The sequence below is a fragment of the Carassius gibelio genome, chromosome B6 (assembly GCF_023724105.1).
Source record: "Carassius gibelio isolate Cgi1373 ecotype wild population from Czech Republic chromosome B6, carGib1.2-hapl.c, whole genome shotgun sequence".
Taxonomy (NCBI): Eukaryota; Metazoa; Chordata; class Actinopteri; order Cypriniformes; family Cyprinidae; genus Carassius; species Carassius gibelio.
This window is the reverse complement of record NC_068401.1, coordinates 3,420,258-3,433,940: the sequence shown is the minus strand read 5'-3', so window position 1 is coordinate 3,433,940 and position 13,683 is coordinate 3,420,258. Positions and strand designations below refer to the sequence as shown.

General features: G+C 35.7%; 2 protein-coding genes across 6 annotated transcripts in view; one reads left to right on the top strand and one right to left on the bottom strand.

The window, feature by feature from the left end:
• Positions 1-864: 864 nt before the first annotated feature.
• Positions 865-3,637, top strand: abhd14b (abhydrolase domain containing 14B). Of its 4 annotated transcripts, none has more exons than XM_052558449.1 (4): positions 865-1,085; positions 1,209-1,450; positions 2,344-2,585; positions 2,687-3,637. In XM_052558449.1, the coding sequence occupies exons 2-4, from the start codon at positions 1,237-1,239 to the stop codon at positions 2,864-2,866; spliced, it is 636 nt and encodes a 211-aa protein (XP_052414409.1). In that variant the 5' UTR covers positions 865-1,085; positions 1,209-1,236; the 3' UTR covers positions 2,867-3,637. The 4 variants fall into 4 exon arrangements, with proteins under 4 accessions (XP_052414409.1, XP_052414407.1, XP_052414406.1 ...); XM_052558447.1 differs by having other exon boundaries at positions 866-1,081; XM_052558446.1 differs by having other exon boundaries at positions 867-1,089.
• Positions 3,576-13,683, bottom strand: part of LOC127959340 (voltage-dependent calcium channel subunit alpha-2/delta-2) — a 201,694-nt gene continuing 191,586 nt past the window's right edge. For both annotated transcript variants that reach the window (XM_052558443.1, XM_052558444.1), the window contains 13 exons: positions 13,572-13,634; positions 13,362-13,465; positions 12,584-12,685; positions 12,003-12,097; positions 11,584-11,631; positions 11,352-11,423; positions 11,113-11,265; positions 9,920-9,972; positions 9,770-9,825; positions 9,555-9,678; positions 9,368-9,477; positions 8,742-8,824; positions 3,576-8,484 (listed from right to left, as the gene is read on the bottom strand). In XM_052558443.1, the coding sequence (XP_052414403.1) occupies positions 8,377-8,484; positions 8,742-8,824; positions 9,368-9,477; positions 9,555-9,678; positions 9,770-9,825; positions 9,920-9,972; positions 11,113-11,265; positions 11,352-11,423; positions 11,584-11,631; positions 12,003-12,097; positions 12,584-12,685; positions 13,362-13,465; positions 13,572-13,634 (1,171 nt within the window). In that variant the 3' untranslated portion in view covers positions 3,576-8,376. The remainder of the gene's footprint in view (positions 8,485-8,741; positions 8,825-9,367; positions 9,478-9,554; positions 9,679-9,769; positions 9,826-9,919; positions 9,973-11,112; positions 11,266-11,351; positions 11,424-11,583; positions 11,632-12,002; positions 12,098-12,583; positions 12,686-13,361; positions 13,466-13,571; positions 13,635-13,683) is intronic.

The window sequence follows — 13,683 nt, the reverse complement described above, 5'->3', positions numbered from 1 at the left end:
AATTTGAAACAAAAATAAATTGCTTTTAATTATTATTATTTATTTTTATTTTACAAATTCCTCGTATATGTGAACATACCTGGCAATAAAGCTCATTCTGATTCTTATTAATCATTATTTGTTCATCAATCAGCCTACTCATTTTACTAGCGTACTACTAATAAACAACTACATTTTATTACACAATATAATCATATTGTTAATAATAAAAAGTAGGCTAGTTATGGATAGTTATGGAAGTCAGTAAATATGCTAATTCATGATTGAGTCATTATATCATTAAACCGATTTGTTTAGTCTTTAACGACTAAAACCAAAAGCTAATTTTCCTTACAACTTGTACAACAAACCTACTTTAATTCCTAAAATTTTTCCAAGAGTATTGCTTTTATTAAAAATAATCAATCAGTCGACCAACCAATCAGTCGTAGCTTGCCTTGAATAGATGGTGATAAATTATTATCGATTTGAATGATTGAGTGAATGAAAAATATGACAACAGTGAACTAGAATGATTCGTTCACAATTATAAGAGAGCTGTTTGACACAATGACCCATTTACGCCTGATATGAGGGTGATCTGATCACAATTAGGCCTATATAAGACTAAACCACACGTATACATGTGTAAATGAGCCCTAAGCGCATTAATTGCGACGGAATCGCTCCATTCAGAAGTGATCAGAGACCGATTCTCACCACAAGTACTAGGCCTAGCCTAGCTATCTAAAAACCGTTTTACACTTCAGTCTCCATACAAATGGGAAAGCTACATATGAACAATTTAATGTACTAATCAAAACCCGAAAATATTTTAAATAATAAAAATAATAAAAAAATAGGCTTAAAGCTGCTTGCAACTCAGTTAATCGAGAATACATTAATTGTGAATGAATAATTCGCATAAAATATATGGTTAAATGCACTAGGGGACTCGGGGGCGGGGCAGTGACGGCGGGTGTAATTGTTGTCAGAGCCGCTAGAGGGCAGTGTGTCTCTGGTAAAACTGACACAATCTTCCGGGACTCAAACCTCTGCAACTGTTTACTCTGGAACAAAAATATTTGACTGTCATACTCTGGTTCGTAGGTAAATTATTAAACTTTAACAAAATAACTTGGTGGAATACTTTATATTCGAACTTTAGCAACTTATCAACGCGCACGTTATTTTTTTTTTGCTCTTGAACTTCGCTCCTGTTTCTCCAGAGGTTTCGCTCTCGTGTGTATCATCATCATGTCTTCGGTTGAGGTGTCTGAAGGCTCGGTTCTGCTGGAGATCTGCGGAGATCAGCCGCTGTTCTACCGACAGGCGCTTCCGTCGAGCGGGGCCAGACTCTGCGTGCTGCTGCTGCACGGGATCCGGTTCTCGTCGGAAAACTGGCTGAAGATCGGGACTCTGGAGAGCTTAGCTGCCGCAGGTTACCGAGCTGTGGCCATCGACCTGCCAGGTGTGCTTCAGAGACACTAACCCTAACACTGAGCTCATACCATGCTACAGAGTCTACAGAGTTAGATAGAAACATATGGTACTTAAAAAAATTACCATAATTATGTGCCATGGTATTTACATAGCATAGACCATGCATGGAATATAGCCAAACTCTTTTGTATGATGTCAAAAATAATACCATGGTACTTTTAGTCATTTTAAAATGTTTTATATTTTTCTTTTATATTGTTATTTATTCAATTTATTTTATATCATTATAATTACGTTGAACTTTTATAAATAAGATCAAATGTATTAATCTTTATTATGCACACTTTTAAGTGCTCTAAAGCATTAAATGTATATAATAAAAATAGATATGCGAGGAAAATGGTCCATAGCCGTGGAAACTATATTTTAATATATCACTATTATTTTATGTTGATTGTATTGTTATATGGAACTTTTAGCCAACTTTATTGTAGTATTATATTTAATTATAAATAATTATGATGACATTTAATAGCCTTTAATATGTACAATATTATATTTAAAACTATATATAGTTTATAAAAAACTAGTGTATTATTCCATATGTAAAAAAAAACTATATATTTTACCATAAATTTATCAAGTCAAAACCTGTTGTAATACCATAATACTTTTTTTATTTTAATATATTATTATTTTATTCATTCATATTGTTAATATGGTAAAATAACAGATTGAGTTTAGATTTATTAGAATTACATTTACCTATTATAAATAATTATGATAATATGAAAAAAAAAATGTCTTGTACTATATAGATCCATTTCAGCAACTCTTAACACACTGGCAAACATTAACTGCAATCTTGGCACAATGCTTAAGCTCTTAACTTAAGTTAAAGCGTCTGGTTCATGTCCTCAGGTTTGGGTCAGTCTAAGGCGGCTCCGGCCCCGGCTCCAGTGGGTCAGCCGGCTCCAGGTGTGTTCCTCAGACAGGTGTGTGAGGCTCTGCAGACCGGCCCTGTGGTGGTCATCAGTCCGTCTCTCAGCGGCATGTACTCGCTGCCCTTCCTCTTCCAGCACTCCGAGCTGGTCAAGGCCTACATCCCTGTGGCTCCCATCTGCACAGAGAAGTTCACAGCAGAGCAGTACAGCAGCGTGCAGGTGAGACCGGAGTGATCCATCACAGAACAAACACAAACACACATCCATCTAATATCAAATGTGCTCAAATGAGTGATGTTCATCCTTGTGCACCTCTACAGACTCCAGCTCTTATAGTTTATGGAGACCAGGACACTCAGCTCGGGGAAGCGTCGCTAAGCAATCTGAAGAATCTGCCCAATCACAAAGTGGTGGTAATGAAGGGGGCGGGGCATCCTTGTTATCTTGATGATCCAGAGACCTGGCATAAAGCGGTCCTGGACTTCCTACAGTCGTTGTGATCATGTTAAAAACCCTAATCGTTTAAAACATATGAAGTATGTTTAATTTCATACTTATCTGATTATGTAAAAAAAAAAACACTATCTTTTATCTATGTAAGTCTGCATTAATTGGCTTTTTTGTGTTATTAGTTGCAATGTTTTTCATTTTCAAGACCTAAAGTTGACACAAGTTTGCTGTTTTCTGAGTTAAAGAGGATAGTCAATGAGAAAAGAACAGGATGGGACTTGATGTTATCCATTGGGAACCGATAAGACTGAAAAATTGGTGTTTCTTATCAATGGAGCCTTTTTTCAAAATTGTGTGCAAGGAATCATTTTTCACAGTCATTAACAAAAATCATGCATAAAAGTAAATAAGAGTAACTCTTGAATTTTCTTTTTTAATTCAGAAATGGATGCAAGTTTGTGATATGTCGCCTTTTAATATGCCTTTGACAATATAGTGTATTTTTCCCCAAACTTTTTTACTATTTAACTTTATCATAGTAATTTTGTGTTTTTAAAAGAGATTAATAGAAACTGCAACTTAAAAGTGAATAATTAAATATACTTTTAAGAATGTTTTAATTGTATAAAAGAGTATTATGATGCTATACATGTTAAAATAGGGACCAGTGACTTCAATCACATTCACGTGTTTACGCATCTCTAATAAGTCTCTGTAAGTTGTTGATTGCATCAGAAAAATAACCACTACACAATGCACTGAAGTGAAAAATATGAACATTATTTAATAACTGATTCTCTGTAATAAACAATTTGAAAATATTTTACAAGGAGTCACAGACACAATATGTTACAAATTTTCCCTTGTCTTTTTTTGTTGTCTGTACAAAAAAAAAAAAAAAATGGAGCAACATGGACCCAGAGACGAGGCACTGAGCCCCCAACACACAATCCAATAAACGAATGAAAGAAAAAGCTCACCATGATTTCAGACCTCAACTCATGAGTATTATTAGCAGTACTGGTACCTTTTTTTTTATTGTTAATACATTTTAAAACCTCACTCATGTTAAAATCATTTTCTCCTTTGTACTTATTTTTTTAATATATATATTTTTTTGTACACATTTGTCACGGAGCACCAGACTAAAGACTACGTAATCACATACACACGTCTCGCTGATGGAAACACGCCTACAATGATGTTGCTTTGTAGGGGGAGGGGCTAGGGGAGGGTCTGAGCTAATGACTCCTCCCAGTGGGCGGGTTATACATCAGGCCCCTCCCCTTGCACAAGCTGCTTCCTCTTTTAGCTTTTCTTTTTGAATACTGTTTTTTTTTCTCTTTTTTTTGTTGGCAAAAGCAAATCTTTCAGACCACTTAAAAACAAGGACTTTTGTTCCACAGTGTACTTGGAATTGTGACACAAGCCCGACACATTCATGATCATTTAATCGCAATGTCTTGCCAAAGTGTTTTTCCATAATTAGGGCAGTTCAGTGCCCCTGTACATCGACAGTGTTCCAGTTTTAAGACAATTACACACTTTTCCCCCAAAATAAAATACAAGAATAAAAAAAAAAAGTATTAAAACAACTCACCAGAATCAAGAACAAGGCATATTTCCACTTTGCGAAGCGCTCTTTACCCTGATATGAAATACAATTGCAGATTGTTTCCATAATCAGGTAAAGAAAGAGGTACGCATTAGCCATTTAACATGTTTCAACATTAAAGTTGTGAGTTAGAGGGATAGCTCATCCAGAAATTAAGATTATGTCATCATTTACTCATTCTCATGTGATTACAAACCATTTTTTATAAAACCGACAACATTAATTCTTCTCAGTGACATATGGACAAGCTTTATGGTATTTTTATTGAGCATTTATGTCCTTTTAAGAGCTGGAAAGCCCCTGGTTGCTATATTTTCTATGGTTTATATGAAAACACTTATATTTTGTCTATTACTTGGTTTGGAAAAACTTGAGGGTGAGTAAATGATATTTTTTTTATATACTTTTATTTTTGGGTGAAATATCCCCTTATTATTCGCACATCATACTGAAGCTTAAACAGTCTGTTTAAAACTCTTTTTTGTTGTCTTATTACAGTACCACATATGACCTTGAACTTATATTTCAGAAATTGTGTTTTTCCATTTCCGTGTCTCAGTGGGGTCGAAAATATATATTCATACTGTAGATGGATTCTGGGTTATAAACAGGAATCATATGTGATATTGTCAGGATGAGGATTGCATTCAAGTTTAAATATCAGTGATATGTACAGTCCACTGAATGAAGTGTAACATATATATTTGAGATTTCTCTAACCAATCAGTTCTGAAGGTGGATGACAAACAAAGATTCATGTCCACTAGCATCACACATGCATTTTCACCTCTCAGATAAGGTGTGTATAAAATACATGACATCCTGACAGAAAATAAATAATAGTTCTCCCAAGCTGAATTCTCATTTACTCACCCTATGTCATATGAGTTTCTTTCATCCATAAAATAAATGGAGATGTCCTTTCCATAAATTTGTTTCCTACAGATGAATGAATGTCACACAGGTCTGGATCGACAGGGTGAATAAATGATCCATTTCGGGTTGAACTAACTCTTTAAACAGACAGACAGAGGGAATGTTTAACATGTTAAGTGCTGTCTTTTAAAATTGCACAGGCGACTAAAACAGGCTTTAACAGATTTTGCCTCGAGACAGACAGATATTTAACATTCGTTTGACACGGATCATTCCTTCAACACCAACAACTGACAATACTTCTCATAAAATCATCTATTTTCACAGTTATTTCACATAACGGCAAACACAGATTCACTTCCTCAACCATCAGCACACCTCAAATAAACTCTCGCTCTATTTACCGGACAAATAAACTACAGCAGTAAAGCCATTCCTATATTTATGTACGGATCCGTCTCTGTTGGGAAGCCAGAGATGGACTGAGGTTATGAAGAGCAGTCCGTTCAAATCCAACACCTACTTTGCCAAAAGTGAGAAGCTTTTACAAAGACCGATGGGCTGTTTTTAAAAGAAGCACTGAAGCTGATGGTGACTAAAATGACACACATGCAGCTGAGAATCAGTCAGAGAGGTTGAGATTTAGCTCCGTTTGCTGACAAAATAAATGCATATGGTGCTCGTCAAGTCTGTGTTCATTGCAGGGATGAAGCTGAAGGTTATGGCAAATACTGCACCTCAATAATACTCTAAATAAATAAAAAATGAATTGAATTCCCTTATATCAGTCAGGTGACGATGTTTGGAGGCGTTCAGAATAGCATACTAACCATACTGTATGCTCATTACACATAGTATGCAGGTTTTCTAGATCTATAGAATACTTGAGGAACTACATTTGTCATAATATGCATTACATGAAATACTGAATACAGTATGCCACAATGCAATGCACTCAACTTGACTGTCATTTCCAAAGTGAAGAATGACCGGAAGCAATATCAACCATTTCACTCATGACTTGATATTTCAACCAGGTTTTTTTTAAACAAACTTTGGTAAAATAACTTTTTTTTTTTTATTGGCCGAGGCTAAACATGGTTAAAGTGTGTTGGTGTGACCAGAACAAAGCATAAAAATGTTCATTATAGAATATTAATAAGTATTTTTTTAATAATATGAAGAATATAGTATGCAGTGTGATAGTATTCTATGTCGAACACAACCTGTGAGTTTTAAGGCCCATGAAAGACTTTTACTGCACTGAACTGACTGATAGCGAAGCGGTCCAATATAACAGTGCATCAAGGCACAGCTAAAAGAAGGTTGATGCAGGGCCCAAAACAAGGGTTTCATCGCATTATTAACATTTCAACATAAGATATAATGTCATGACAGATACTGAGGCCTGAAACCTACTCAAACTCAAATGCTTGGATTGCATCAACACATTACTGAACATTTTATCCAGCCTACGCATCTACAGTAGATATGTTTTGGCCCTTATGTATATATGAAAAATAAAAACAATTCTTCTACATGAATAGTCATATTGATTAGAATCATGGTTACTGTTACTATTCACAGACAAGTCCATCAGTGCAAATAATGGTGCAAACACACAGCATGTGTTGTGATGTGATCAGATGCAATATGTGATTGACATTCTGAGATTGTGAAAAACTGTACAGGACAGAATTACAGCGACTGCAACAGATATCAGCGCTAAAAACACTCAAACTGCTTTTCAATCCATCAAAAATCTCTTCATTATCACATCTCATCTTATTTAAAGGAACAGTTCACCTAAAGATGTTCCATTCAATAACAGTACACATTGACCCCTCATGCTCCAACAAAAAGAAAAAAAAAAGAGGAGAAATAAAAGTGATTTATATGCAATACTCCAAGTCTTCCGAGGCTGTACAATAGGTTTTGAGGTTTTCATTACACTGAACTATCATATGACTTTAGAAAAACCTAATACAGACTGCTTTTTTGAGACTTTTATGGATTTTTTTTTTTTTTAAGCTGGAAATCAGTCACTCTGTCCTGATCTTAAACAATTGTCGTTTGGTGTAAAACTAACCGAATGTTTCGGATAAATAAATGAATTAAAAATACACAAAATTGTCATTTTTAGGTGAACTAGTCCTTTAAAAATGCACACACGCTACTATTACATATTAGCTGCAAATATTATATTACTGAGGCATCAATATAGTTTACCTTGTGATAAAAATAATAAACACAAATTAAAAGCCTTCCCTAATCGGATCAGGGTTGTGATATAAATAGAAATAATACATCTATGAAGCCCTTGTGACTGATGAAGCAATGGTGTGATACCTCTTTAATTTCTCTACTTTCTTTATCTGTGGTTTTCTTGCCTCCTAATTTGGCTAGAAAAATTAGACCACACAACAAGTCTCATTTTGGCAAGAAGTAGATATAGTGCATAAATCAACAAAAGATAATTGAATAAATAACATCTATGGTCCTTCCTTCCTCGTTTAATACCCTAATATATGGAGGTAAGGTTTTAATACTCACATGTTGTTATTGATATTTTTTTGAGAATCGCTTAAAGTCTTGCCCTATTGGGTTATTTTCTTGTTACTGGAAGCTAGACGGTGTCAGAATGTCCTGTAGCCTCGTGACATGGCTTACAGGATGAAGATGAGGATGATGATGATGACCTTTCCCCTTTAGTGGTGGAGTCAAACGAAACCCGACCCCTTTTCTGCCACAAGGGCAGGAGGGAACAGTCCGTGTCATTTTCCACCATTTCTTCATTGATCCAAGAAGGCCGTCACATCGCTAGCTTCCTGTTTTCGTAAAGACACTTTAAGCTCCTCCCACAAATGCTCTTGATTGGCAGGAGACAACAAAGTTCTGCAACGGTCACTAAGCAACAACCTGTGAAGCTAAGTGGAAGAAGCAGTACGACTGGGCTTCCATATAAGGGCAGGAGGAAGTCCCTTTATATTACCTATGACTAGAGCAACGGGGAGACAAAGGAGAACTTAAGGAGACAAGAAGAAGGGAGAGGAGGACAGCAGGATGGAGTTAAACAGAGGGGCGGGCCACAACACACAGCAGGAGGAGCTGGAGGAGGAGTAAAGTGAGGAGGGAGGGGCGGAACGAGTGACCCCGCCCACAGTCTGATGTGTTCTCCTGGAAAAGAATCAGAGAAACGGTTTATTAATGCATTATCAATGTTCTGATGGGTTTAAATGCAGAATAATGTTTAGGCACTTTTTCTCAAGTTTAATTATTCTTCAGTCAAAAATAGATGTCTTGGTTATGCATTACTGATGTTATTCTTGTGGGCGGAGTTAACAGAGCTCATTATGCCATCCATAGACGTTCAGTTGTAAATATTCTGTAATATTTCTTTGAATAAACAAGTGGAAATGTGCATGTGTACTTACTAAAACACTGTAGTCGAAACAGGAGGTGGTTCCTTTTCTATAGCGAGCTGTGGCTATTGTCTCGCATGTATTTGTTTCTTTATCTGAGAAACAGAGGCTGTTAAGGAACATCTTCTTAGCAAATTTGGGGTTAGTGAGTTTTTATGTCTTATTGTTCAGGAAGAAGGCATCACATTGATCGAAAATGATGGTAAAGACATTTATACTGCTACAGAATGTTCCTATTCCAAATAAACACTGTTCTTTTGGACTTCCTATTCATCATCCTGAATTTTTTTTTTTTTTATCACAGTTTATACAAAAAATAGGTAGCATCACAACTGTTTTAAACACTGATAAAAAGAAATAAATGTTGCTTGAGCAGCAAATCAGTATATTAGAGTGATTTCTGAAGATCATGTGACACTGAAGACTGCAGTAATGATGCTAAAAATTCAGCTTTGATCACATAAATCAATTATATTTGTATAGATATTACAATAGAAAACAGTTATATTAGGTATGCATTTAAGTTGTTTTGTATTTTTGATAAATTTAACGCATTCATAGCCAAATGTTTGGACAAAAGTATACATTGCATCAAATTAAAACCAATGCACGAAATGCATGTTTATGGCAAAGGATACATTCTGTCTCCACCTGAGACAGTTTCTCTATTTCACAGGAGTCGCAGGACAGTTTTTCAGCCACCACAAACAGCAGGTTAGTGTTGTTTATTCTCTTCGCATGAATTAACCTGTAAAACAGACACATGCTCATTAATACGAGACTTTGAGCTGTGTATATGTGATGTATATTGGCCGTGGGTCTGACCTGGAGCAGTTGTCACAGTCCTGCAGTATGTTGTAGGAGCTACTGATGTTACTGAAGTAAAACTGTGTCTGTACCGTCACACAGCTGGTCTCTCTAGACTCCAGGCCTTCAGCATCCACCTCAACTGCATTTACACACACATGTTAGATTAGTCTTCTTATTGATTTGCTTAAACATTTACATGACCTTTGAAAATCGAAGTAAATGTCACACACCTGTCATGAACCAGTTCTGATAGGCAAACCCATAGAGCATCTGCTGCAGCAGTGACCTATAGAGGACAACACACACACACACACACACTCGTTTACAAGCTACTACATCATTGAGCTCAGTCATTATAATTGACTGTAAAAGAAACTAACCAGGCAGCTGCTGACGTCCACCAGGCAACATTTAACACATCGGCGATAGTAGGCTGAGAAAAAACACATGACATTTGATCATGCCACAGTTCATCATCCATCAACATCTCTTTATCCATCAATTCATCATCTATCCATTTATTCATCCCCCAATCTAATTCAGTCAGTGATTGTAATATTATTTATATACTATTATAGTAATCATTAAAGCAATAAAGCCCAAGAAGCCGTGGTGAATTACAGAGTGCCTAAAACCCCCTTAGATGTTATACATTTACTGTAAACCACGGCTTCACTGGGCTTATTACTTTTGTAAAACAGTTATTCCATATACGTGCTAAAGTTTCACAAAATAAAAAAGAGCAAATAAAGTTTAATGACAATAAAAACAGTATTCTTCCACCAAACAATCTAGTTCCTCAGAAACAGTTGTGGTTGCAATAAAATGGTTTCTAAGCAACACACAGAAGTAAACAAAGGTGTATGTTTGTAGAGTAATTTACAACGGCTTTGAACCTGACTCAGCCAATCAGAAACAAGGAACCAAACTATCCCTTTTATAATAATATTTTGTATTATCTTTTATTATAAAAAAGTTATTAATATTATTAATTTTATCTAATTTCATTATGTACTTTGTCATTTGAATTTTTTTTAGTTCTATTAAGTTTAATTTTTTATTTGCATTTCAATTTGAGTAATTCTAACTTATTTTACTTCAGTTAATTGCTCATCCAGAATTTTCAGTTTAAGTTACACAGCACTGTACAAACCAATCCAACAGCAGATTTTGAATGTACTGTTTACATGCAATGATTCAAATATTAATTGTGTGTGCGTTATAACCATTACAAGCAAAACATCAGTGATATCCAAAATATGCTTTTTATCAAATATTTAGCAAGTAAAGACATTTAGATTTCCATATTGATGTATTGCATTTCCTTTCATTAATTCCTTATATTTTCTTTACTCGGTCTTAAAAAGTGCACATGTGCAAAAAGTGTTTGTGTATTCAATTACAATAGTAGTCAGGGTTCAAAGTTTACATAGCTAATATTTTCATATTTCACATATTGTTTAAAATCTATACCAGCCCTTTCAATCAGATTTGATTTAGATTTATTAAGGGTGTCCGATTGAGATTCAGATGGTATTATTAGGATGCATGTAAGCGCAGGCATGACTCGTACCACAAACACTCCTCGCGGGGCGGCCCCTGTGTTGCTGCTGGGCACCGGGTCACACACCGACTGATAGTCGTAAGACTGCTTGCGTCTGTAGAAGGAGTTATTATAGAGGGCGTAAAAGAGGGTGGCATCGACCTCGCCGAAGAACATCCCGATCTACAGACCCAAGAGGAAGAGCACAGAGTGAAAACAACAGCACAGACCGTCTGTTTTCATGTTACTTCCCTGTTAAACGTCCTGACCTTATTCAAGTAGTCTTTCTGATTGGACATGACGAGGAAGCCGCCGTCATCTATCAGATAGCAAAGCAAGTCCTGCGAAGAGAGACGGATGGCTTTAAGTAAACACATCATTAATCAGTCATTTTAATGGAAAATCACTAGATCAATCGGTTACAAACTCTGAAAAGAGGGATGGGGATGTGTGCTATAGATCTCAGTATTGACTGATCTGAGTGCATTAAGAGTCTCTTACATCACTGTTGGCTTCACAGTCCATTTCACAGCCACTGGTGGGTCCACACTGTCAGACAGAAACAACAGTATTAGAGCAGCTTGTGTATAGGCATACATATAGAGAAAAGTGTGTGTGTGTGTGTGTGTGCTCTTGTTTTTGTGACATATCAGGACACAACTCTGTATAATGACATGGGTATGACACGGGTATTACAAGGAGAGGGTGACTTATGAGGATATAACCCATGTCCCCATTTTTCAAAACACTTATAAATCATACAGAATGAGTTTTTTTGAGAAAGTAAAAATGCACAAAGTTTCCTGTGAGGGTTAGGGCCATAGAATAAACAGTTTGTACAGTATAAAAACCATTACGCCTATGGGATGAACACACTTTTCACAAAAACAAACGTGTGTGTGTGTGTGTGTATATTTTACAGTTTGAGAGCTCTGCCGGTTGCTGTTGGTGTGGTTGCTCGCCAGGATCTTGAATTTGTCTGTCCATGCCTCAAGATCAAGCTTCACACCCAGAACTGAGGGAATGCAAGACAGAAACAGAATGAGAACGAGAAACCTTAAAACCTTTATGGTCTTTACCATTTCACCAGTTTCCACCTATCTTTTACAGCTGTTTCCTTTACATAGAAAATATTTCGTACGCTCATCAGGGCTGCATTCATTTGATCAAAAAATACAGAAATATTATTACAATTTAAAATAGTTTTTTCTTTCAAAATACTTCAAAATATAATTTATGTCTGTGATGCAAAGCTGATTTACTCCGATCTCCAGTGTCACATGATCCTTCAGAATTCATTGTAATATGCTAATTAATTATCAATGTTTTTAAACGTGCCATTTTGTCTGATTCAAAAGGCCTCTATGTGGACCCTATCTGTTGTTCATACTAATAACACTCAAAGAATTCCAGTTTGCCATTTGACAATTAGTTTCTCCGAGAGAGGCAGACATCTGCGCGTCTCTGAGTCACATACAGTGTACGTGAAGTTGCATTTCACCTGCAGGTTTCAGGTTTCTGCTTCCTATGGTCACGTCCACTGCAGTGCTAACCAGAATGCCGATGGTGTCGTTCTCTGGATTCAGTATGGATTCATCATTGGCTGGACACCAGAACAAAACAAAAAAAGCAGCTCTTGAAAACTATTTAACCATGAAATTAAAATTATATAAATGATACTGTAATAACTGTAGTAATTAGATGATCTGAGTTTGGTAAATTAATCAAACAATGGAAGAGTACTGTATTCTGTTAATTAATTATATTACGCAAAGTATTAAGATTCAAGGGTATGTTAACTTTTGAACAAGTTAATTTTTATTTACTAAATTAATATTTTCTTGAATAAATTCAGTTATTTTATTTTATAAACATCTGTTATGTGAAATAACTTATTCAGGACAGTACTAAATAAACAAATAAAATTATGTTATTTAATAAATTCATGTTATTAAAATAATAACATGCAATTTTCGTGAGTGCTCTATTTTGTTAAAATTGTTCATATATTTACATATTCTGCATGGGGTATGTAAACATATGAACACAACTGTATATACTGTATATATATATATATATATATATTTATATATATATATATATATATATATATATATACACACACACACACACACACACACACACAAACACAGTATATATGTACTGTATAAATGTATATAATTATAAACTTCAAATTGACTATATTATTTCAATGAGACTTGAGATGATTGTATGAGGGTATAGAGTGTGCAGTCATGTGCGGTGTGTTTTTTTCTCACCGGTGCGATAGGGCGCTCTGAACATGTAGCCTTTGTTGTCCAGACTGCGACGGTAATAACTAGCAATAAATGGCTCTGGATCTTCCTCCCAGGTCTCAGAGGCCCTGATGTACAAACACACACACGCACACACACACACACACACACCTTTGCAGCTATTTGAATTTGAAACAACACAGTGACAAATAGAGGAGAAAGAACGAGACTCACTTATTAGGGAAAACTCGAGTGACGCCTCCATCTGTGGCTGCAAAGACCGCCATAAAGCCGTACCTACAGCATCACAACACACATACTCTTTCACATTAACCACTAGCTCTAG